A 24,950-nucleotide genomic window follows, 5' to 3' on the forward strand; every position below is an offset into this window, starting at 1 on the left:
TTTCAGTTCTTCCACCATGCCTTTTATTTCCAATGAGAAGAGCAATTTAAAAACGACCTCCAGCTCCCCCGAAAAAAAAAGCTCAGAGTCTCTGTCACAGTATGGCGGGTCACTGGTGGGGATTCTGGACGTAGCCCCGCCCACAAAATTCCAATCGTCCAGCGGTGATGTGACCCACATCACCGTTTCCAGCAACTGTCTCTGGGCGCTCGCTCCGAAAGCCAACGACGTGGCCGTACCTCGGCACGACACCTCAACACGCGCACTGTGTCAGGCACAAGGGGCGACTGCCACTGGGCCCGACCAGGATGTCCTCGCAGGGTTCTGGGTACAGAAAGAGTTCCGGAGCATTCTCCGATTCTGTTCCCCATGAAGGCGTGGCCACCATGAAGAAGGGGCGGCGGGGGGGGATTTCCAACAGCCAATAAAATGTCAATAAAATAGAGGACCGACGACAAGTGGTTCTCTGTGAAGGCTAAGTGTGTTTTAACATTGTTTTTCGGATGCTTGATGATGTTCGTTTTTCACATGGCATGTCTGGCCCGACTTTTAAAAAATGGTATGCTATACAATCTATGCCGCAAGGTCTGTGCAGCACTGAGCACACATTTTCTTATTTCTATTTGACCGCTGCTTTGGTGTATCTAAAGAGCAGGGTGTTCACGAACCTGCGAAACTACGTACACAATGCCGGACCTTACCGGCTTGTTTTACTGGCCTGTCTGGACCATGTGTGTGTGTGTGTGTGTGTGTGTACAACAACACTAGCAGTCCCACGCAGAATGTGTGTGCATGTGTGTGTGTGAGAGACTGTGTGTGTGTCTGTTGGTGAGAGAGATAAAATGTGCGAGCATGCATGCGTGTGTGCCAGTATGCGCATGTACACGCGCGCGCGCGTGTGTGTGTGTGTGAGAGAGCGGAAGCAGTCCGTCAGTCAGGACGGGTGACTCAGCAACAGGATGGCACCCGAGTCCTCCAGCCTCTTTATAGCGTCTGCTTCATGTCTGAGGTCATGGTAGGAATCCTGGGAGAAAGACCAGAAACATACACACGACCAAAATAAGACCAACCGTCCAATGTCCTGGAATTAAAGACCAACACACACAAACTCCCCGCCAAAACCCCCAGAAATTTCACATAAGCTGACAAAATGGCCTCTACATGACAGGGGTCCTGCATTTAAAGCCTTTGGGCCTTTTCTGCGTTACCTTCATGGATTTCATTGTGTCCTGCCCGTAGTAGTGAATGGGCTGCTTGTGGTTCCTCGACTCGGGGTACCCGAATCCGGCTACGTGCACCATGTCGCAGAAGTTGAGGGCGACGTATATGGCCAAGATCCCCGTGGTGGGGTGCACGGGATTCTGCGGGAACAGGGCAAAGAGCCGGTTTCACCACACGAGGGCGATACTGCATTCCGCCAGCAGGTGGCAGCAGGGGCACGTTCCCCTGACGTCTTCAGCTGTCTCGACACTGCCCTCGGCTGTACTGCATTTTAGCCAACGCCAAAAAAAAACCCCAGAAATTTTCTTTCGCCGACTCGCAGAATTCCGGAACGAGGGGCACCCCCTCAACCTCAACCCCCCCGCCCCCCCTGGGGAAACCTGCTCTTTGGGCCATTACCAGGGTCTCTCCGCCGCACCGCAGCTCGCCACCTCTGTATGACGATTTCCAAAAATCGCACGAGAGGGTAAGCGGACGAAATTGTTTCCACATGAAGGCAAGCAGAGGGGAGAAGCTGACGTAACTCTCCCTCCTCTCCTTTCCAAGCGCTCAGCAGGAACAGAGCGCTGGTCCGAAGCCGGGCCGTCCGTCTCCCTGTAACCGGAGAGTTCTGCACGGGTTCGAAACGGCTCGTCTCGAACCCTCTGGCAAACCAACTAGTTTGACAGGGACCTGGAAACGAGTCAGCGGCCTCTGCCGTTTCAATGTTGAAGAAATCTTTTTTTTTTTTTTTAAAGAGACACTGATGATTTCTGTGCACGCCATCCAAATTAAATATTTTGGCGTCAGGTTGGTAAGGGGGGAAAAAAGCGCAGTATCGATCCAAATCCAAATAGAACAAAATGTCGCCCGCAGCTCATCTGAAAAATATCTGGCGCAGCTCGACTGTTCGTGCAGTTATGATGGACAGGCAGCGTTGGACATGCGGAGTGTTGCTCAACGAGCAATTCAGACTGCTGTGCAATTTCATGGCATCTCCCGAGATTGTTTTTTTCCAAAAACTTAAAACACTTAGTTTTACCTTTCGCATTGGTTTAAATCTTCGTAATAGTGTGTTTTGAAACTCTGGGATGAGATTGTTATCATTTTCACCTGGATTTCTTTAATCGTACAATCTCACATTTTTGTACATCAAGGGTAAAGATTGAGATCATATAACAATTTCCTATAATAGCTGATATTATCTTTTATTTTGCCCTTTCGAGAGTCAGGAAATCGATTTCCTGGGTAGAGACAGAAACCTGTCTGTAGAATGTGAGAATACTGTTGCATATGCACGCTGTACAAACTGCATGTACCCCAATCAGGGATGCTTTTCCTGATTAGCCAGCTAACAGCTAATAGTAGGACAGAATATTTACAAAAATGCATGTGCCTCAGCAGACACATTATTTAGAGAATTAAAAAACAAAAATTCCTAATGAATCAGGGAATACCAGCGGAAATAAATGCAGAGAGAGAGAGAGAGAGAAAGAGGGGGGGAGACAGACAGACGGGGCAGAGATAGAAAGAGGGAGAGATAGAGAGCACACATGTATGTGCTGTGTGAGCGTACACGTGTGCATGTGTGCGTGTGAGCGAGCGAGTGCGAGACTGAGTCTGAACACGTGTGAAGGCGTTCGTGGGCATGTGCGTTCCCAGCATGGGGGTGGGGGGGGGGGGGCAGCGGAGCTCTCACCTGGTTGCTCTTTGGCTTGAGGGGGATGTTGAGCAGCCGGCTGGCGGTCTGGTGCAGGAAGAAGGGGTCCAGGATGCGGAGCTGCTTGGGGTTCCCCAGCCAGAACTGAGGAGGGGGCTTCCAGAACCCCTTCCTCTCCTGGTGGAAAAGAGACAGGGTTGGAGAATGGAGAAGTGACAGGGCCCGGTACTGACAAACCCTCTCCAGCACCTTTAATTTCCCCACCAAAAAATTAAACTCCCCATCTTATTGCACGTTTATTGTCAAACAAGGACACACAGTGTCACTGACGTGAAGCACCACTCTTACATAGCACCCCCTCCCAAATTTCGTGCCAATAGCTCCCTCTTGTGGAGAATATTTGGCCTGCCAAATGTGAGTGAGTGAGTGAATTACAAGCCAGATCCATGAGGTGCTTCGCATCTTAAAAGTTCAGGGCTAATGCAGCGTTCTGATTGGTTAGCCTCCCTCAGAACCACACCCCACCCCATCCCACCCCCAGAGACCCACAGCACCGGGTGCGAGTTGGCAGTACCCTCTTCTCGTCATTGAGGATCTCCTTGATCCAGCGCAGGTCCTGCTGTTTGAAGGGCACCAGCACCATGAGGGTGTCCGGGTCGTTGTGGACGCCGGGGTTGGAGGAGGCCGACTCCGGGTAGAAGAAGCGCATGGTGGTCTTGTTGCCGACGTCGTCCTCGTAGCCCCGTACGGGAGCGTCGTTCAGCCTGCGCGCGGGAACAGAGACGAGCCGAAAAAAAACACCATCTCAACCACAGGCTTGACACAGCATCTCAGTGTAAACAAAACGCAAGAGAAAAAAGGACCAATCAGAATCACAGGCGTCCACCAACGGGCAGTGTATACGTGAGAAAAAGCATTACAAGTTCTAATTTCCACAACGGAGTGTCATTTTGTGTTACATCTACGTCAGTTGTAATTTTAGGCATTTCATCTGTTGAACAGAAAAACAAGAGCGCTCCACTATCAATAACGTTTCCTCAACGTTCTGGAGTAACACAATGACTTTGACATTTCTTTTGCGACAGTGGCAATGTCACTCACTGGTATCACAAGTGCAAATCAAAAGAAAAATAAACCTGTTTTCATGCCATGTTAAAGGCATAAAAGGAATCTCTGCCATTTATTTTCCATAAACAGCATGCGACAGAAACAATAAACTGCAACTTGGAATAGAAGGTACCCTACAGCTGATAGGCTGCAGTATAAGACCAGTTTATGACATAACTCCTTCTTGTCTAATGCTGCACTTAGCGCTAATTCTCTATGACAGTCTAATTTGCCAAATTCCACATGAGGCAGATGAAAAACCGCCCGTTTCAGAAGCAGTGTGGAGTCTAAACTGAACTAGTTGACAGCATCTGCTCGCTAAATGTGTCGCTGGGATACGAGGACAGTGTGAGAACTCAATGGGGCATGACAACTGCGCAGAGCAGCAAGAAAAGTGACGGAACTGCTTCAAAGGCATATGGGAACAAGCCGTACGTCACTGCCGATAATTTAGCATTCCCAAAGGAAAGGTGCTCCTACAGCTTGGGGGAAGACCAAGGCGGGAGCAGCGAACCAAGGAAAAGGTGGCTAAAACAACTTTTTAAATCTACGAGTTTAAACACAAAAACACGGGGATTGGTACAATCACACAAAGGTAAAATGAACCGGGTATTTGGAAATGCCATTTACCTGATCACCACGTCGTACTTGTTTATAGCGCCCCCTAGCGAGCTGTTCTTGATGCTGAACCCGTTTCCGATGACCACGCAGGTTCTGCACAGCGAGCTGGAGACAGGGACAGCGGAAATGAGGCGGTCACTCCGACGCGGACACAAACCGAAACTCATTACGGAACTCACGGACCCCTGGAGAAAGGAGCTCTGGGTAATTTCCTATGGCAGGGCGTCACAAGCTAGCCCACATAACCCCCTTTCACGCCTGGATTCACTTCACCTCCTTTAAGGAGATTGATGTGTCTGCAGCAAAATGTTGTTTTTTTTGGGACATTCTTGCTTTTCTTTCTTTTGAAAGGGAAGAAGTGCTGTTTCCGAGCGTCGGGGCGGATGATGCAACGTCTCGCATACCTCTTGACGCTGTCTGGCATTCTGTAGCTTGCCGCGCTGGCCAGAACCTTCAGGAGGTACGCCTCTGCAAAAGAAGAGACGACAGAGGATTCTGAGCCCCCGCGCGTTTCGGGGTTCGGGGATTTCCGCCGAGGGCGAACTTCTGATTTACAAAACCCGGCGCCGGCTGAACACCGGGACCGGCGTCACGTCCGTGCGCAAAACGGGGGAAAGAACGGAACCCGAAAAACGCAGGGCTGCCGTCGGCTAACCCCGAACCCCGACTCCAGCGAGCTTTCGGGCACACGTGCGGAGCGGGACTGAAAGAGAGCATGCATATTTAATAAAACTGTCAGCGCCCGGGCCCGAAAGCGGCGGACTCGTCCTGGGGCCCCCCCGAAATAAAACTTCGCGAGAGAGAGAGAGAGAGAGAGAGAGAGAGGGAGAGAGGGAGAGAGGGAGAGAGAGAGGAGAGAGAGAGAGAGAGAGAGAGAGAGGGAGAGAGAGAGCGAGAGAGAGAGAGGGAGAGAGGGAGAGAGAGAGGGAGAGAGAGAGAGAGAGAGAGAGAGAGAGGGAGAGAGAGAGAGAGAGGGAGAGGGAGAGAGAGAGAGCGAGGGAGGACTCACCACTGCCCTTCACGCCGTACGGTAACGGCAGCGACGAGGAGCAGTCTTTCCAGAAGAAATCCCCCAGCCTCAGGAACAGCTGCGTGTTTCTGCTCACACTGGGTCAGACGGGTTTGGGAAAAAAAAGAGAGAGGGAAAGAAAGAACAGATTATATGCAAATTAATTCAATGAAACAGAATGAAGAACGCACAAAAGGAAGATTTTCACACGGCCTTAGGGAACGAAGCAGTCACATACTCAGCCAAATGCCGTTATACCCACCTTAGTATTCAAATAGGGAGAGAAGATTATCACCACATGAATTTCTGGGATTGTGCAATAAAATCTGCATGCAAGCCAGTGAAAGGGGCCATTTTTAAAATCACGCGTAACTTTTGTGGAACGATTTTGTGGAACCTTGTCAGCGTTTAGAAATCATTTCATATGTAGTACATGCCCTCGCAGTTGCAAAAACAGAAAACGGCACAACCCAATGAAATAACCTGCTTAATTTGACGTGTTTTTGAAGACAACGCTCATCCTGCTTCCGGCACAAAGACGCCACAGAATCAACCACTTGTTTTTTTGTTCCCCCCCCCCGTCGGCGTTGCCAGGCGATGTGCCCCTATCTGTCAGCGCACGCCTGCTGCGGTCACGATAGCCCGCGTGGAAAACGTCTAAAAAGGGGGCGTCGAATAATCGCCCGCTGAGCACATTTCAAGTGTTCTGCGCGCAAGGAATGCGTTCGCCCTTATCGCAACCTCCTTACGGGAAAAAAAAGACGCGCGCGTTCTGCGGTTAGGTAGCGACGCCTCGGCTAACGTCCAGGAGGGCTACCTACGGGTGACGAGCGGAGAAGTACCAGATGCCTGTCAGGCTGTTCCCTCCCCAAACAGGAAATGTGTAGCATTAATGGGAAGGGGAGGGGGGGGGCTGGGGGGGGGACTCTAATGTTAAGAGAGCACATTGCTGTGCAGCCACTCACCACCCCAACCTTCACCACAGCATAGCTGCTATTTTTTCAGTTCTCGTTAAAAAAAAGCCCAGCCACAGCATCTCCATCTTGCTTTCACTTATAATCTTCTCCAATTCTACCATTAAAAAAACAAATTAGACACCATCTTCCATGCAACTAAATATGGCGTTTGAAACTTTGAGACATTCTGTAATGTACAAGTAAGCAAGTGAACTTAAAACCGTCGTCTTTATACATTGAACAGTCATTTAATGCGGTTAAAATTGTTTTTTTTTGAGGCAGCAAAATTTATCAGCTGCAGAATGGTCCGAGAGCAATAGATTACCGACACCAGTGTTGTCACAGTGCGGTGAATGACAGAACAGCGCTTCTTCATTTTGCGGCATCCTGTAAATAACCTGGCTCGCGAAAACAACTCGATTCTATTTCCAACTGTCAAAAACCGCTCCGCTTTCAAATCTGCAATTCAGTCTTCATTTCTGCAGCTGCGGCGAAACGTGGCCCTTCACAGCAACATATGGCATAAGCACGTCAAAATAATTCAGTACTGTACAGTACAGTTCAGTACTGACACTCTAATCAACACTGACAGGAGTACATTTCACTAAGAAAGAGAGTACAAGTTATGCCTTTGAAATTCATATCATTAATACTTAAAATATTACCCTCCAAATGCCTAGTAAAAAAAAAAAAAAGTGCCGATTTCCTTTGATGTTAAAATGTTAGTATGTCAGTATAAAGGATCCAAAACTAGACAGTCGTTACCGCTACCCCTATTCGCCACCACCGGGATCGCGAGGAGCCTTCACCACTCACTTAAAGCCGAGGGCCTCCCACTTCTTCGACATCATCCAGCCGTCGCACGCCGTCTTGCTGGGGGCGGGGGGCTTGCCGGTGCCTGTGTAACTGACAGAGAAAACGGACGCTCTCAAAAACCTAAAGCCCAAAAAAAAGGACGGCGGGGGGCTCACCGAAGCCGTGACATCGATTGGCTGTCGGGACTCGTCGCAAAGAGCTACTCTGCTGACCCCCGAGCGAAAGCCACAGGTTACCCACCCTTTACGTCAGGAATGCATTTATGTTTTTCTAAAAAAAAAAAAAAAAAAAATTTCTAAAACCATTTCACGATTACGTCCGCATCACGGAACCAGTTTATTTTACATCGATTTTCACGTGACTGACAAAGAAATCAGTGATAATAGAATGTCACGTTCAAGAGTGGAAACAATGTACCAGTGTTAATAAAGGACAGGTCTGCCTACACTAAAGAGAGAGGAAAAAAAAAAGGACGTTGACATTTAGACATCAATAAAAGAAACGGGAAGGGGAATCTCAATTCTGAAAGGCACAGCCAGCGTACTGTCCTCGTTTTTCCGATGCGTCCCTCGGCCTGTTCAATTTGCGCCACTCGCTCTCCCAGGGCGGTGCTACAGCACCCGGCAGACCCAGCGGTCCAGATGGACCGAGTCAGCGTCGCCTCTCGCCAGCTTTAAAGAGCCCGCCCGCGCCAAAATGTGCATTTCACAAACTGCGCGTCACGTTTTCTTCGCCTTGCAGACTAGTCTTCTGAGCTGCTGACTGTTTAAAAATGGAGATCTCAAGATTAAATTTCTTCATGTGCAATCGCTACAGTGAGGGGAAAAAAAAAAAAAAAAACAGGCCACAGGCTAAAAAAAAAGCTAAAAAACGACGCACCAAACGTACATACAAACAGAGATGCGACCTCACAGCTCCTTATTTGGGGCCGTTGGCTAACGCGTGAGGCCTTAGCTGAGGCGGCGGGTGTGACGTTCGCGCCGCCGTGAAAGACGCTGCCTGTGAAAATGTTACGTTTAAGTCGCGCTTTATTGACCCCGTGGGGAAATTGGTCCTCTTGACCCACCCTAGCTATTTAAGGAGCCACAGTGCAGCGCCCGGGGACCAACTCCAGTTCTGAGGCCAGCGCCGTGGTCAAGGGCAATGGCAGGAGCATACATTACAGTACTGGCATTTAGCAGACGCTCTTATCCAGAGTGACTCACGCAACTTTTTACATAGCATTTACACAGCTGGATACACACTTGAAGCAATCAGGAACTGAACCTGCGACCTTTAGGGTACAAGACCAGTTCCTTACCCATTATACTACACCTCCGCCCTTGACATACGTGTCTAACCTGACGTTACGGGTCTTCTGGCGTGGGAGGAAGCCAGGGTGCCCGGAGGAAACCCACGCTATTACGCGGAGAACTTGCAAACTCCACGCAGAGAGTTTGCACAGATTTCCCCCTGTGATCAGCCAGCGCTATACATTCACACAATTAGTAACTGCTATAAGTTCATTAGCACCGTGCGATTCGTTTCGCTTCAAGGTCAGGCTCGTGTTTCTACTCTCTGAGGAAGCTTCTAGAAGCCCTTTGCTCTTCCGCGGGAAGAGGAACGGGTTAGAGGAGGAGGAGGAGGAGGAGGAGGAGGAGGACGGGGACGGGCCTTACCTCTGGAGAAACACGTGGGAGAAGTAGAAGGAGACGAAGAAGAGCAGCACCATTATCAGTCTGATGGACCATGCTGTGGAGCAGAACGAAAGCAGACGCATGTTTTTTAACCTCTCGGCGCACACTGTTAGCCTGAACGTTGACTCATTAGCCCTGTTCCAGGGTGGACTCCCTCCCACTCCCCCCCTTGTGAGTCTGGTTCCTCCCAAGATCTGTTCCACCCAGGGAGTTTTTTTTCTTGGCACGGACCGTCGCCCTAGGCCTCCTCCTGAGGCAGTTTAGTTTACCGGGCATATCTGCGACGAGCGTTTGTTAAATATCGGTGTTGATTTATGGAAATGCACAGAGACTGACTGTGCGGTGTGCACCTGCACCTCGCCTCAGGCTACACAGCCAAAGTGATCCATCCGCAATCTCCGCTGCGCTCAGCCGGCACTGCTGTGATAACAGATACCGCGGTTTGCTTGTCTGGCCTTCATGCAAATTGGAAGTGAACAAAAGATGTTGCCATGAGTTTTTTTTTTTTCCCCCGGCCTATTTGTACTTGTATTTTTGTCCTCCTACAAGAAGAGGGCGATACTTTCTGAAGCCACTTGTCAAGCAGTCAACGCAGTGCTGTATGTTAATCACCTCTATTAAGTTGTCCTAACCTGACCAGGGCTGGTCTCTAATTAGGTTCAGTGGGTGTCTCAGATCAAAACAAAAGCTTTCACCCACACTGGCTCTTTTTGCATGAGACTGGACACACCTGGTTTAGGAAAAACAAGATGCATCAACAAGCCGACTGATTAGTATGTAAATGTATAAGTGGTTGTGTTGCTTTGATTATTTACCATGAAGATTACATTACTCACCAAAACAGAGAGTATCTACACTGATGCCTTCAAGGAACCAACTATGTGTCAAATGTCACATGCCACCCCCACCCCCCGCCCCCCTCCCACCCCCCAAAAAAAAAGAAAAAGAAAAATATTGCTCAAAACATGAATTATTTCATTATTTCATTATTAACTACGCTGGCACAGGAAAAAGTTTTCTTGAGAAATCGTTTGACGCATCTTTATAATCTATTTTTATAACACCTAGAGTCATTTGGGCGTGGTGGCCAAGCACGTCCACAGGAACCGCTTCAGCTGAATGACAGACCAGAGGGCCTGCACAACCGCAAACAGACTGATCCTGCACGTCTAACTAGGGCAGGAGGCATCGGAGAAAAAAAAACCCTTCAGAACCTTTGTTTATTATTATTATTCAAATCTCTTTTAATCTCAGTGAGACCTGGCCAAGGCAGCAGCAGTACGCCTACAGAATAGTTACAGACTGTACAACAGTCAACTGGACATACAACAATACACAGAGACAGCTATTCAGTCTTGCGGAAGACACAGCATCTCGAGAACATTGATTGGACCGCTCAGACAAACTGATTGGATGACGTGGCCGGTGCACCGTCCCCCTACGCTACGCTGGTACCACCGGCCCAGTCCAGACCAGCTGTTCCGTTCTCTGCGAGCTCAGCCTGCCGGCCGAGCAGTACCCGACGAAGAACGTAGGCGCAGTCGGTGCCAAGGTCTTTCAACACTTACTTAGGCTTCCCGCTGTAATTACGAACAGGGTTCCTATACCCCCCGTCCGTGTGCACACTCTTACTCCTAATGGTTCAACTTTCCCAAAACATTGCGTTGCCTTACCTTTTAATGTCAGCACATACAAAAAGTAAATAATCCTGGTACCCTTTTGTCTTCCTTCACTGGAACTTTCAGTTACTCCTTTTCAAAAAACAAACATACAAATAGCCGAATTTCAAAGAAATGTAACCACAAGAACACAGAAATGGGGGAAAAAATACAAGCTCAAGCTTGATGCATTCCAGCACTTTCCAATTAACTACTGAAAAAAGCATCACGACTGGTACTAAACCAAGGTGCAAGCTAGCTCGCTAGCAACAGAGAGAGTATCCAGTGACAACCACCTCCTTTTAACACTGGGAGCCATTACACTGTTAGCTACCTGGGCTGTTAGCTAACTCAACAAAAGCTTGTCATTGCTATATTGACCACTGAGAACTTATCAAAGGAGATGCCAAGTTAGATTATCCTGCCAGATACATTTAAAACACATTTAAGGTTGTAAAATGATAGAGGAAATACTAATAGGGTCTATTTGTAGTTTAATTAATTTTCTATGTCCGGGTTCTTCAGAAAGAACAGCCCAGAGCAAGCACTGGAGCCCTCGTATAGATAAAGCATGTTTATTTAAGCATGACCCTCTGTTTAATCAACGTCACCTCAACACTGGCTTAAAACTGTAGGCTAATTCTTAAAAAAGAACCGTTGTTCTTTCTGATGACCGAAAATGAGGAAGAGATGGGTCTATATACAGTGGGAACCAAAAGTCTAAGGACACTACCAAGACCTGATTGATTTCATTATTTACCAAGGGCTAACACAATAATGATAACTTCTTATACTTCTTATTCGAGAGAACATTATTTTTTTAATGAGTCCAAAAGAGTTTACTGAAGGTCAAAAATAGTCAGTTATCAACGCTTCCCATAGATGCTCTGTGGATGTGACTTGACTTTTCCCTCTTCAACAGCTCCCACAGATGTTCATAAGAGTTAAGGTCTCATGATTTTGGTGACCTTTTTCTCAATAATGTGCTCTTGAATAATAAGTGTAATTGGGGCATCACAATTACATTATTCCTTGATAACTAATAAAAACCAACAGGAACTGCTAGTGTCCTCACATTTCCAATGTACGCACTTGCATCGCACGGGAAAACACAGGAAACTAGAGTGCCCAGGTACGTCCGCCGTTAAAAACTCAAGTTGGTCTTGAGGTCTTACTTTTTGCTGTCTTGAGGGACATCTTCACATGCTCCTACGCGCTCTCATCTCCGAACAGCACATGGCGTTACCCTGGAGAAGAAAGAAATGTTACCACAGAATGCTCCGTCAACACCTGGCCGTCCCCGTCTTTGTCCTTCCTGCCGTTCTCGTATCCAGGTAGCCGTCGGCACAGCGAACCAAAAGCTGGGACGGGCGCCAAGCAACTGTGACCCGTGACAACGGGACTATTCTGGCCTGTTTTCTTCACACACACGCACACCAAAAAAAACTAAAAAAAAAAAAAAAAAAAAAGCTAAAGGAAACAGAAGTACGAGAAAAAAAGGAAACAAAACTTGAAAAACAGCGAGGGGAAAAAAAAAAAAAAAAAAGAAGGCTTCTGGAAAAGGGCGACGGTCTCCCGTCCTCCCCGCGGACTCTCGCGCGGGAAGCGGGCCGGGGGAAATCCCGCTCCCGGACGGGACGGGACGGGACGGGACGGGCGATTAAATCGGCTTAGGGGCGCGGGGCCGGAGATGACGACCGGGGGGGGGGGGGCATTTCAATCTCATGCCATTGCGTACGGCAGAGCGAGATCTGTCGGCTTTAAATAATGCATCCGAAAAAAAAAGCCAAGTTTAGATCGGGGATTAGGCGGGATTATAGTGCCAATGATGTCACAGATAGCCGGGGGGTTCTTACGGATTACAGTCTGCAATTACCGCACCCTCACAGGACGTTTGCTTTTGGGCTCTGTTCAGCATTTACTGAAAAAAAGTGACACACCAAAAGTTAATTACAGCCTTTTACCCCCCGTGGTATTTACTTATGTCGTCACTGCATTGTTTAATATGTCATATGTATTGCAATGCTTTATGTTGACACTGTGTTGCCTGCTACTTAGGCCTGGTGCCTTGAAAAAAAAAAAAAAGATTCCAGATCTTGAGCAAACTTCCTGGATAAACACAGGTCAATATTTGAATGGTTATAAACCAGACAAACGAGACTGTGGACATTGTGTTTCGCAGGAAAATGGAAAGATAGAACTCTCTCGCCACATGATCAAACAAGGAAAGAAAATTCATTCGAAACTCTTTATTGACACGAGCAATAACAAAAACAGTATGCATCTCTCTGTACATAGTTGACTCACTGAAGGCAGAAATCTGCGCCACCAAGAGCAAAGTTGGCTTTGCAGCCGAATGTGCATACTGTACACCTTAAAACGGGGTTAATTCAGGCCCGTGCTTCGAAACCTCCATCAGATAAGATTCCAATAAGAGATAAGAGAACAATTCCAGGGCAGTATATTTAATTGAGCCTCGCATCACGGTTCACTGAGCTCAGAAAAGGAGCTGAGAACACGTTCCATTTCCGTGTGGGGTCCACACAGCAGAGTTATGAGTTATGACGTGTAACAAACTATTGGGGGACTGTAATTTGGGGGGTGGGGGGGGGTGGCGGCTAGGAAGATGATTGTCCATGAAACTCACCATTGGAAACTTTTGCCCCCCCCCTCCAAATTACAGTCCCCCAATAGTTTGTTACACGTCATAACTCATAACTCTGCTCTGGAGTCAGGAGAGCAAGAGCCAACCAGAGAAAATCTGCGATGCATGACTGGCACCTGGTCTGGCGTGCGGCCACCTAAAAAACATCCGCATTCGCTGAAGCAGCCTGCAGACCACAGCCAATCACCAGGAAATCACCGCGGCAAACCCTTCCAAAAAGGAACGCAGCACATCTGATTTTCAAGCAGAGCTCCTTCACACGGTAGCACGCTCGCTAACGCCATGCCAGGCTTGCTGTAAAACTCAACAGCATTCAGAACTATTTGCATCACATTACATTACAGGCATTTAGCAGACACTTCTATCCGGAGCAACTTACACATATGTTGAAGCAATATACAGCACCTTGCTCAAGAGTACAAACAGCAGTGTCCTACCCGGGAATTGAAACTGTGACCTTTCGGTTACAAGACCAGTAAGGTCCCCGCCCATTATACAATACACTGCCGCCCAGTATTGCTGGGGATTAATGGAAGAGAAGCAGTGTGTGAGGAAGAGGAAGGAAGCGAGGCCTGGGGGGGGGGGGTCTCCGTGCGTTCCCCATTTTCCTGCTGTGGAGGAACACAGCGCAACCCCTGAAAGCAGATCAGTCCTGAACAAGCGAGAAAAAAACATCTTGTCAGCTAACACCCTCCTCTAACCGCCACCCCCCAGACCAGGCTCGGAACACGATGCCAACTTCCGCCACGGTTTCGACATCCTTGGCTAACCCATCGGTCGCAGAGGAATGGGCCACTGAACCTAATTAACCGTCCCTGCTGCTTGTCTGCGTGCGAGGAGCAAGTCCACGCCCTTTTCGTACCTTTCCGTTTGGTCATTTCCACCTCAGGACTGCGGGCTCTTCTTTTTTCTTTTTTTCTTTTTTCTTTTTTTACAGCGGCTTCCACCCTGCAGATTAAACACAGTAAAAGTTTTAACGGCGTTGATTCGGACGACGGCTCCTTCCCCGAACGAGTCACGAGGCGCAGATCTGCAGAGGAAACGAACGGAAATCCAGGCCCCGCGCTCGTAGGCCATCTGTCTCCTCATCCGTGGATCGCGGTTAGAGAATACGCGAGCAGTACACGTGCACAAAATACCGCAGAGCTCCTTCAGCGGCTCCCACGTTTAGGGTAGGCAGGTACCCCAGTAGGGGAAAATGGCGCACACAATCGAAATACGCAAAAAAACATAGAGAACATAAATATTCAGTTAGCTATACCACACAAGAATACAAAAAATAAACAGCCTAGAGCCTGTGTTTCAGCTTCTCTAGGTAGTCTTTAGGCAAAATAATTTTAGACTGAGGTAGCACCATAATATAGTCTCCTACAGTGAACACACTGCACCATTGTCTGCAGGACCCCGCCCCCCCCCCGTTTGGTCGCAGTAGGGCTCATAAATGAATAACTGTTACAAAATGCGTATTGCGTGTGTTTTGTAGTTGTTCCAACGACCTTCCGTGTGAACTTAGCGTACGTGGCTTCGGATAAAAGCATCTGCCAAGTAAATGTAATGCAAAACAGGGACCGAGGAGGAGTCGTTTTTCGGCTTTTGAAGGTGAAGGTCACGCAAATCTGACACATAGGACAGGCGCCGTGGTCACAGGTCATTTGGAATTATGTAAAAATATTCTGACAGCAAATGCCACCCAAAGCCTATTTTTAGGATTTGCCTTTATGCTGAACATTAGCCTGTAAGCTATGTTTAGTAGGGCCAGCAAATATTGGATTTCAAAAAGAGGACAGGAGTGCTATTCTCGTGTCAAGAGGGCTATTCGTTGGCTCATATACGGTCTATAGAATTAGGAAAAAACCTAGCCAGACATTTTTTTTAAGGAATTTTGAAATCCCACCTGGATGGATATTTTCGGTTAATCAGGGCGCTAAACCGAAAATCTCAACTTTCAAGAACTCCAGACGCATTTGTGGGACTTGCCACTCGCCTGCCTGCATTTTTTGAAGGACTCTGATGCGCGTTTGAGTCGTTCCTCATTACTCTGCTGTACCGGTGCCACGCTCGGCCCCATTACCCAATTTCGCCTGGAGAGCTCCGGCTGAACAATGCGGGTTTTGACTTCTCGAGCGGGTCCCGTGGACCGTAAGGGCTGGAGCTCGATCCAGGCTTGTGGCAGCAATTTTAAGATGGCGGGCGCATAAGGGGGTCTTCTGTTCCAGCTGCTCGCGCACTCTGCTTGACCCCGGCCGTACGTGCGCGCGCGTGTCTCCGCGCGCGCCCGTGTGTGTGCGCGCTCGTGCGGCCCAGAACGCCGGCCATTCCGAGCGCCACGCTCAGAGGAGAATGCTAATTAGCGTCCTAGCTAATTAGCACAAGCGAAAACAAGACCTAAAATGGAAGCGCAAGTGCGGCGGCGCTGGCGGAAAACCGCACGCCTGTGTGAAACAGAAGCGGAGCCGGTGGCCACAGCGCTCAGCGCACAACGACCCTTTCTTTTTTAACGTCGGCCAGGAGAAAGAAAAAAAAAGAACTCCAATTCGCGCCATTTTACACGGCTTCTGTTCGCCTGGCAGGACACCTGGATCGCTCTCAAAATGGCGAGACGAGCCTGTAACAATTACAGAGCCTGGAAATGAGCAGGCCTCATTAAAGGCTCTTAACTAGGAGCAAACTACCAGTCAGTCAGTCAGTTAGTCGGTAAGAAAGCAAGCAACAGTAAGTCAGTCGGTCAGCATGCATGCAAGACAGTCAGTCAGTCAGTATGTAGGCTAAGTAAGATAGTCAGTAAGTAAAAAAGGCAGTCAGTCAGTATGCAAGTATGATAGTCAGTCAGTCAGTAAATAAGTCAGTCAGTCAGTATGCATGCAAGACAGACAGTCAGTCAGTCAGTATGCAAATATGATAGTCAGTCAGTCAGTAAATAAGTCAGTCAGTCAGTATGCATGCAAGACAGACAGTCAGTCAGTCAGTATGCAAGTAATATAGTCAGTCAGTGAATCAGTATGTAGGTATGTATGTATGCAAGAAAGAAAGATAGTCAGTAAGTAAAAGTCAGTCAGTCAGTCATTATGTAAGTCAGTCAGTCAGTGAGTAAGCGTGGCCTCTTCCCTCCACTGTAACGCGATCCCCACCAGGAAGCGAGCCGGTAGGCCCGCCCTGAGACCAGCAGCCCACCGCCGCTCCGCCGTCTCCCCTGGCGCTCCTTCCGCGACGGCAGGCTCGTGAATGCCTCATTCAGGGCCCCGTTAACTACCTCCACATGCTCCCGCTTCCAAGAGGAACTCTCCCCCCCCCCAAACCCTAAACGTCAGGTACGGCCTTCTCCCCACAGCCAGCGCCTCCCCGAGGCACGTGGTCCGATCGCCGTGGAGAACAGTGCCGCCGTTATCGACCGCGGCGTGGCGGGGCCTGGCGCCGCTCCAGGCCCGCCGGAGGGGTCGGGCCGCCTCCACGGGGCCCCATCCTGGCCCCTCTGGGGTCCCCCTTGCCGGAGGACCTTAGCTTTATGATTTTAAGTGACCCACGGCATAAAACAGACCGGCCCATCAGGAGGCTGACTCGGGACGATCTCCGGTGTATCGCCTTAACGCGAGCCAATCAGGTGAAACGTGATCTCGCAGAAGATGGCTCCCCGCCCCCCCCCCCCCTTTTGCGTGATACAAAATGAGGGCGGACGACAGTCGAGATAACGGCACTCATCAATCGGCTGCTCATCGGTCACGGCACTTCTCCACGAACCACGTAACATCTCGAAAAACAACGGGGTAGGTCTGACAGGACAGTGTCATCGGTGCCTCGATAAACAAGAAGATCCTGTTTCCGAGTTTTTTTGATCTCGACAAACCGATAATGCAAAGTTATTTTTTTTCCTCCAATGGGTTTATGTGAAGTCACAACTGATGTCGCAACTGTCACTTTCTGAACTGCAGCCCAGTCCGTGCTTGCTTCACAATTCATCTTCCTGTGGCGTCTAGCTCCATAGGGCCTTGTGCAACTGCCGATTGCGTCGCCCGGGGTACAGGAGGGATCAGTCGGTTAGGGGATCCGCGTTCGTCGCTATCTAGCGGCCCCTGCTGGTCAATCGTGCACCCGCGGCCTGCGTGTGAAAGGTCCTCCTCCGACTCCGCCCTATGCGAGCTTAGCTGTAGTCGGCGGTGTGAGAAGAAGCAGCTGGCGACACCACGAGTCAACACTCGAACCCGAACTGGCAGTGGGGTCCACAGCGTGAACGCGGCTGCTGCTCCAGCAGCTGGACAATCCAAATTCGAGAGGCTCGGCCCCACATTGGGTGCCAAATTCACACACACACACACACACACACACACACACACACACATATATATAAAAGAATTCAATTTGAAATCTACCTCAACAAAAGTCTCCAATAAACCTCACAAATCGACAGTGAGTCCCAATAAATTATGGTAGCTATCACATGAAAGCAGCTGTAGGGTCAGTGAACAGTGATCGATATGGAAAAAGCAGAAAAATAATGTGTGTGAGCATAAGACACAGGCACTACCCGTTTCAAATGTCAAATTCACAATTCAGACACGACTAAACTCGTCTGAATTTTAAAGTGGACGGTTCTGGCCAGGGCCTAGTCAATTAGAATTTAAAAAAACATATTTAAAAACTGTGTGCAAGAGGACAGAAGAAAATGCAAACGCGTCTTTAAAACTGGCAGTCTTGGTGGTGTCGTCTTATCGGAGATCCGTTTCCCTTTTTGGAAACTGCACCGGTAGCAGCCCCGCAGTCCTCAGTTTAAAAGAAGCGCATTGGGTTCACGCTGAACGTACGCTTTCTGACACACCGTTCGCAGCCCAATCGCTTGTAACCATGGTTACGACATTACGGCCATACGATGGATCCAAAGAACCCGTGGGACCCACGCAGAGCTCATTCTTCCATTTAGGCTAGCCTATTTCTTTTTTTTTTTAATAACAAATTAATTTACTAAGATTTACCAAAAAACACTGTTTTATCAATTATTTGTGAAATCCGTATCACCACATTGTGTAACGCATGTGAGGCCAAGTTATCAGATCAAAAACACAACCATTAATATTAATTCTGGGAAGAATGCCCAGTGAAAGCCAGAAGCAATATAGGCTACAGATTGTATTTGTTCTACTTGTCCAAAGCTGAACACTTAAATAATCACAGATTCATTAATTTATCATGTAAAATGCTAGTTAGTTAGGCTACTTATTGAAAAACCAAATCTGAAACTGTTCCTTGATATTTAATTACTTTTTCCTCATTCAACACTACAAATGATAATTTTGCCAAAATCCATTCTTAGTCAATCAATGCAACTAATATTGGACACATACCCATATATGAGCTATAGCCAGTCTCTCATCTACTAAAAATGATGACAAAAATGACAAAGTTCAATGACATAACTCCACTTGGTTGTTTATAATACGGCAAATAAATACAATGTACCCTCCGAGCTCAAACACTAGGCCTACACTATGACGAGAAGTAGCCAAAACTTTAATAAATTATCTAAGTGACCTATTTGAAGAATCAAAGAAAAATACCATTGTTTTCATATTTTAAAACGCTGCATATTTAAGTACCAATTTGGGAGGGGGGTGACATAAGGACAGCTGTCCACTCCCCACTGAAAAGAAAGAGCCCGCTCTGGGGAGAAGAAACTTAACAAAACTCAGTTTTTTGCCCAGTTGTGTGCGTATTCCTTTTGAACAAGCAGCTCTGCTCAAACAATGGCATCAAAAGGTAGCTTATTTGCTTACCTTTAAAAAGGACCAGTCCTGTGTGCTTTATCAACCGCTCGGTCTAGTAATGCAAAAAAAAAAAAAAACTGCTGAGCAAAACCAATGCCCTCCCTGCCGGTGGGGACGATTGCTATTTGACTAGCCAGGCCCTATGCAAAGTGAGCTGCTCCGGGTTCATGCTAGTTCAAAGAACTTGAGATCGTCACTGGCAAACAGTCCAGGTATGTAAACAAAGAGCTTGTGCCTCACATACAGCACGTATGCACGCTTTGTGAACAAGGGAATCAACTATGTGAATATGGTCAGATGCTAAAGGAAAGAGCTCGATATCTGTCTGTCAAAAGGAATTAACATTGAACCCCTTTAGGATTTTTTTTTTTCCTTCCTTTGGCTTTATGACTTAAAAGCGAACTGATATTACAAATAATGTAACATGTAGCCTATGAAGAATGTTGACCGGTGAATAAACACATTACTCATGTCTGTCTAAAACAGATTTTATATGTGCAGCACTTTTGACTGCACATATAAAACATGCCATTACTCTTCTGGAACATTGTTAAAATCAACCTTGACTTAAGCATTCTGGGATGCCTTCTTATGGGCGTTGTATGATGCATATGACATGTGCAAATATTTGGCCAAGCTGCTGTTTTGAGAAAAATAAATACAGATGTTGAATAACTTACACCTGATATATGAAGTGACATGTGGCAGCATGTAACGTTAAGCACTGAAGATATGCAAGCCATCAAGCTTATTACTGGATCAACTTAAAAGCAATAACAGCAAAACAAAAACCCACGGGCTTTTCAACGGAAGTTAATCTTGATTAGACTGCGAACAGTAGGCTAAACGTCCCATGTCGCTGTGTAAGATAGTGCTCAGAAACTTTAAAACGATCATAATGATTGAACATTTAGTGATTATGAAAGGCAGTGAAACACTAATCATTTGAGCAGAACAATTCAGCTGTCAAGATCTTTTCCAAACATATTGCATCTTAAGAGTACATGCAGCACACAATTATGTTTAAATAGGACCACGTGGAAACTGTAGGCTATTCAGTTTTCAGAAATAGCCTAATGTTACAAATTACACTAATGCACAAGTACACTACGCGTTCTGATACAGAGAACAATTTGTCGTTCGTGTTCTACAGAGCGAACAAAAATTTGAGCGCCAATATAAATTTCAGAACGCCAGCTGAGGCAGGCTGCAGCATCCGACCGTGCCAATATGCCATTGGCATCTCGCGTGTAGCGCATCCGTTTCGATTTTCGGCGGCATACCACGAGGCCCGACTTTCGCTTAGAATGAGAAAACATTCTGGGGGGGGGGGGGGGGGGTGGGGTAGAATAACTGCCATCTTGAGAGATTTGGAGATGCGGCATCTTGACATGAATAAGCACTCGCGCGAATTTCCCCCGACGTGAAGAAAGAGAGAACCCGACACGGACCGCGCGATAGCCGCCTAGCGTTACAGGAAACTGGCACGCACGTAATTACCGTCTGATTATCCGATCTGTATACTGAACAACACGGAGGCTCGTGCAGGGACTATGTTTTAGCCACGTTGCAGAGGAAGCTCTTCGGGCCAATGCAGAGTACCAACATGCAGCCCACGGGCTTAGAACAGGAAGAACTTCACCGCCGATTAACAGCAGGGGGGACAGGGGAGAGGATCTTACACCTTTCTGCGCAGGAGAGCTGCTAAAGTCACCCTGCAGAGTCATTAACCCCACGACACACCAGGCTCTCCTTCACAGTCCTGTAGGTAGTGTGTGTGAGTGTGTGTGTGTGTGTGTGAGAGAGATCGGGATTTGGTACTTAGAGTAAATCGTTATGTTTGCGCACACACTGAGATGTTTACTTTGATCCTATGGGCTGATATCAATTATTGTCTCAGCGCAAACATTAATGCCAAGTGCTTGCTTGTATACTGTACACGATCTTCCTCTACTTGAAACTTACAAGCAATTTCGTAGCTTTAAATGGGACTGGCCATGTGTGAGATCTGTGGTTGGCTATGGGACCATTTGTGGGGTCAGCAAAAAAACAACGCTTTTATGATAGGGCTATTTCATCAACAGCCAATGTCGACTTTGATTACGGACAAGCAGATCAGCTGTCCGATTTTCTTCACGCCTCCTCCCGTTCTCTCCTTTCTTCCGCTTGTCTCCTCTCCTCCTTGCCTCCACATCCTAACGGGTTGGAGAGTGAAGGAAAAGGAGGCGAGGAGTTAAACGTATTGGCATGCACCCCTCGAGATCTTGAGCTGCTAATTAGCAGAATCGGGTGCGCCAAATCACTGTTGAAATGAAAAGCCACCTGGGCGGTAGATATCCAGGAACAGGGTTGGTGTAAGGGGACAGAAAGCAGTAAAATGGAGGTGCACTTCATGGAGAGCCAAACACTGCTCCACACCCCCCCTAGGCCCTTCACACAGCACTCAGAGCAGGTGCTGTAGAGGAGAAACATGGCTTCCAGCCACACGGACACAACTTCTCATTGTTAGATTTATTTCTTTGTCGGGTTTCAGGCATCCATTTTGCCCGAGGCTCCTGGGTGACTTTCTTTTTTAAGAAATGAAGGGGTGGTGGTGGGGGGGGGGGGGTATTGTGATTCCAAAAAAAAAAAAAAATACCCAGGAAAAAAAAAAGACTGATAGAAAGTATCATGCCATGTTTTAAAAACAAATCCAACCAAGAAAACGCCCCTGTCTGTCACTCAAACACTGATTGCAAAAAAAAATACATTTGGCCAAAAAACAAAGAAACTATTGCATCAGATTCAGTGACAATTGCCGAAGGGAGTCTTCCCAGTATCCAGGACAGCACCAGAAAATCCGATACTTTAACAATGGGCTGGACCTAGCATACCAGGCTCCTAGCATACCAGGCAGTCAAGGGATCAGCCCCAGCATACCTCCACAAGATATTCAAACCCTACATGCCAGCCAGATCCCTCCATTCTGCTACCTCAGGACGCCTGGCACCTCCCCCTCTTCGCACCTGCACTTCCAGAACACGTCTCCTGTCTGTTCTGGCCCCACGATGGTGGAATGACCTCCCCGTGGAGGTCAGAACAGCTGAGACACTGACCCATTTCAAGAGACGACTGAAGACTCACCTCTTCAGGCTGCACCTCTCCCCATCCCTCCCTACCCCCCTGTAAATGACTTTAAGCTTAGGGTTGTAACTAGGCAGCTGTTTCGTAGGTAACTTAGGTGCATTAACTGTCTTAACTACTGCTTGTATTTTTTCCATAGACTGCGTTGTTGCCGTTCTCATTGTGTTAGTGTTAATCAGTTTAACCTTCAGGGTCCAAGTTGAACTATGCGGTTGTTCCCTGCACTTGGACCGGTACTTCTCTCTAGGGTTTTCGTCATACTTGTTCCTGGTTATGGTTATACACTTTGTTGTACGTCGCTCTGGATAAGAGCGTCTGCCAAATGCCTGTAATGTAATGTAATGTAATGTAATGACCTAGCCATTCCTGCAGCACCATGGCCCCATCAATACACTACTGGGGCACCTAGTCTTCTACTTGGTCCACAGGGAATACTGCCCCCTACTGGACTACCAACACCTCTTCTCGCAGCAACTTAAGTTCCCCCAGGATATTGCCAATCACAGTACTTACCAAGCACTAGCATTGATTAGCTTCGATCCATTAGGCACTGAGTACTTAGCGAACAGCATGTCAACTGACATGTCTGTTTACCCATCGTAAAATAAGGTCAATACAAACAATGGAGAACTGCACTAGTGGTTGAGCATGTGGACTGGGGTTTTACATTTGAGGGAATGAGTGAACAGTGTAATATCACAGCACTGCGAGTCTGCGCACCACTTTACTGGCGCCTAAAATACTAAAAAAGATTTTTTAATTAAATACACCACAGTGTGATCAATGTTTTCACGTGCTGGTTCTTCTTGGTTATCTGAAAACTGCATGGATAGTGTGCAGACTCGTTTGCATTACTCCCCTACTCTACCTACACCATTGACTTGGATGTGGGCGCATTAGCATTTTTTATAGTGCAATGTGACAAAATATTTTTTTGAAAATATGTGGAACGTTGCTGATAATGCACGCATGGTTAGTAGATGTGGTTGTAGTAATTTAGCTTAAATTCTGTAAGGGTGCATGCCTACATCAAATAGCATGTTGCTTTTTCTTGCAGTTAGCTACTATTAAAGTCATTGGCACCACGGTAAAATAAGGAGTATTCACTTGCAGAGCAGGAAACCCAAGATAACTTCGTAGAAACGAGCGCATTCGATCAAAATGATTCTTGTTTTACTTAGTGTTGGTCGCTGGCTCATTTTATACACATTAAATAAACTACCTTATCAAATTACTTACACTTGCGATTGTTCGCATAGCGCAACACGTTATCTCAGGATGAACTGACATAGCTACTTCTGGGTCAAAAAAGGAAGGTGAGCACAGAGACGACTATGACTACCCACAATTAATTCTAACAGAAGACATGTATACTGAACAAAGAACCAAGGCTACTCCTAAAACACAGGATAGTATACCTAAGGTCTGTTGCTAACCCAATGCTGGCAAGCAGTGGAACTAGACATCAAGCAACCGCAACTATTCCAAGCACAAAAGTCCTAACGTTAGCTCCCGAGACAAGAGACGGGGCGGGTTGCTGTGCCTGGATATCTGCTTATATTTAGATAGCAACCATTACTTGGTGGGGGAAATCACGAAAAAGACAATAGGTAGCCAACAAGTCGATGATAATCAGACTGACACGATGCCTCAAAAATATGCAGCGAGAGTATTAGCAAACGTTACAAGCCAAGAACACAATTAGCTACCGCCAGCTATATCAAATAAATACGCGGTAACGTTATGCAAAGGCTAACTGCCTGCGTTCCGTTAGCTACCATATTAATTATTGTAGTGTTTTGTAAACAACCAACTACTGTACACAAAGTCCATAGAAACTGATATAACAGCTGGCTGGATAACTCACCAATGATTTATGACTAGCTACCAACAGCTAGCTAGTTCCTTCCCATACCAGGACTCAGCGATGCCAATGTTACCATTTGAAGAAAGAGTGGTCGTGTTAATGTTTTTTGTCCTCAGACCTCCTCAGTAGTAGGACGTGTCCAGTATGGCTCGGCTGGTCTTATTTTGAAACAGTCCTGACTAGTACTTCGCCAGTTACAAGCTTACAAGAAAGAAAGAAAAAAAATGACCCCACGATTTCACATCATTTCTGACTGTTCGATGATTAAGAGATCCATCGGAATGCAAGTTAGGCAGCGATACACGCTGCACGCCTTTTCCTATAGACGCATGCGCATGTTTTAAAGAGGGTTGATTTGGGCACGGTAAGACTCTTCTCTGCAGAACCCTTACGGTTTGGACACTCGTTGTTGCAATCTTGTGATAACTGTATGCGTGCGAATAAAAGGTATAAATTCCCTTCGAAACATTAAAGATTTTCGCCTCGGCTGTTGTTGCAAGTATATGCATGCCTTATAACCCGTAATTTTGGTACTGATGCGAGGATAAAATACCGGGTAGCCTACATCTGTGACCTGAAAAGAAATGCAGTTTTTTTCACCCTAAAAATGATTAATCGGTACAAATGGTACATACCTGTACATTGCTCTGGTGTATACCAGTACAGTATTAGTAAATCACCATGGTCCATAAATACATGATATAGCTTATCATTTTTTTAAACATACATTTGCAACATTATTCATCTAAAAGGTTGCAAAAATGTAAGTTTCCAATTGCCCTTGCCAAAGCAAACTATCCCTCTAATGCTTTCATGGTTACAGTAGGGGCCAGATTTGC

The 24,950-nt window shown here is 47.2% G+C and overlaps 1 protein-coding gene across 4 annotated transcripts; it reads right to left on the reverse strand.

Annotated features, from left to right (window-relative positions):
• On the reverse strand, positions 1-24,441 carry LOC135264004 (CMP-N-acetylneuraminate-beta-galactosamide-alpha-2,3-sialyltransferase 4-like). Of its 4 annotated transcripts, none has more exons than XM_064352561.1 (12): positions 24,112-24,441; positions 14,231-14,316; positions 11,879-11,950; positions 9,028-9,100; positions 7,370-7,459; positions 5,598-5,695; positions 4,993-5,056; positions 4,598-4,693; positions 3,435-3,624; positions 2,900-3,037; positions 1,209-1,361; positions 1-1,024 (listed from the first exon to the last, which is right to left on the reverse strand). In XM_064352561.1, the coding sequence occupies exons 3-12, from the start codon at positions 11,898-11,900 to the stop codon at positions 935-937; spliced, it is 1,014 nt and encodes a 337-aa protein (XP_064208631.1). In that variant the 5' UTR covers positions 11,901-11,950; positions 14,231-14,316; positions 24,112-24,441; the 3' UTR covers positions 1-934. The 4 variants fall into 4 exon arrangements, with proteins under 4 accessions (XP_064208631.1, XP_064208632.1, XP_064208633.1 ...); XM_064352562.1 differs by lacking the exon at positions 24,112-24,441 and adding an exon at positions 19,131-19,149; XM_064352563.1 differs by lacking the exon at positions 14,231-14,316.
• Positions 24,442-24,950: the final 509 nt, after the last annotated feature.

This window comes from Anguilla rostrata, chromosome 9 (genome assembly GCF_018555375.3).
Source record: "Anguilla rostrata isolate EN2019 chromosome 9, ASM1855537v3, whole genome shotgun sequence".
NCBI lineage: Eukaryota > Metazoa > Chordata > Actinopteri > Anguilliformes > Anguillidae > Anguilla > Anguilla rostrata.

Coding starts and splice junctions, on each gene's coding strand:
- LOC135264004 (XM_064352563.1), bottom strand. CDS start 11,900: ATGTCCCTCAAGACAGCAAAAA. Junction 1,362..2,899: donor TCAAGCCAAAGAGCAACCAG/GTGAGAGCTCCG, acceptor CTGTTCCCGCAG/AATCCCGTGCACCCCACCAC. Junction 1,025..1,208: donor ACACAATGAAATCCATGAAG/GTAACGCAGAAA, acceptor TCTTTCTCCCAG/GATTCCTACCATGACCTCAG.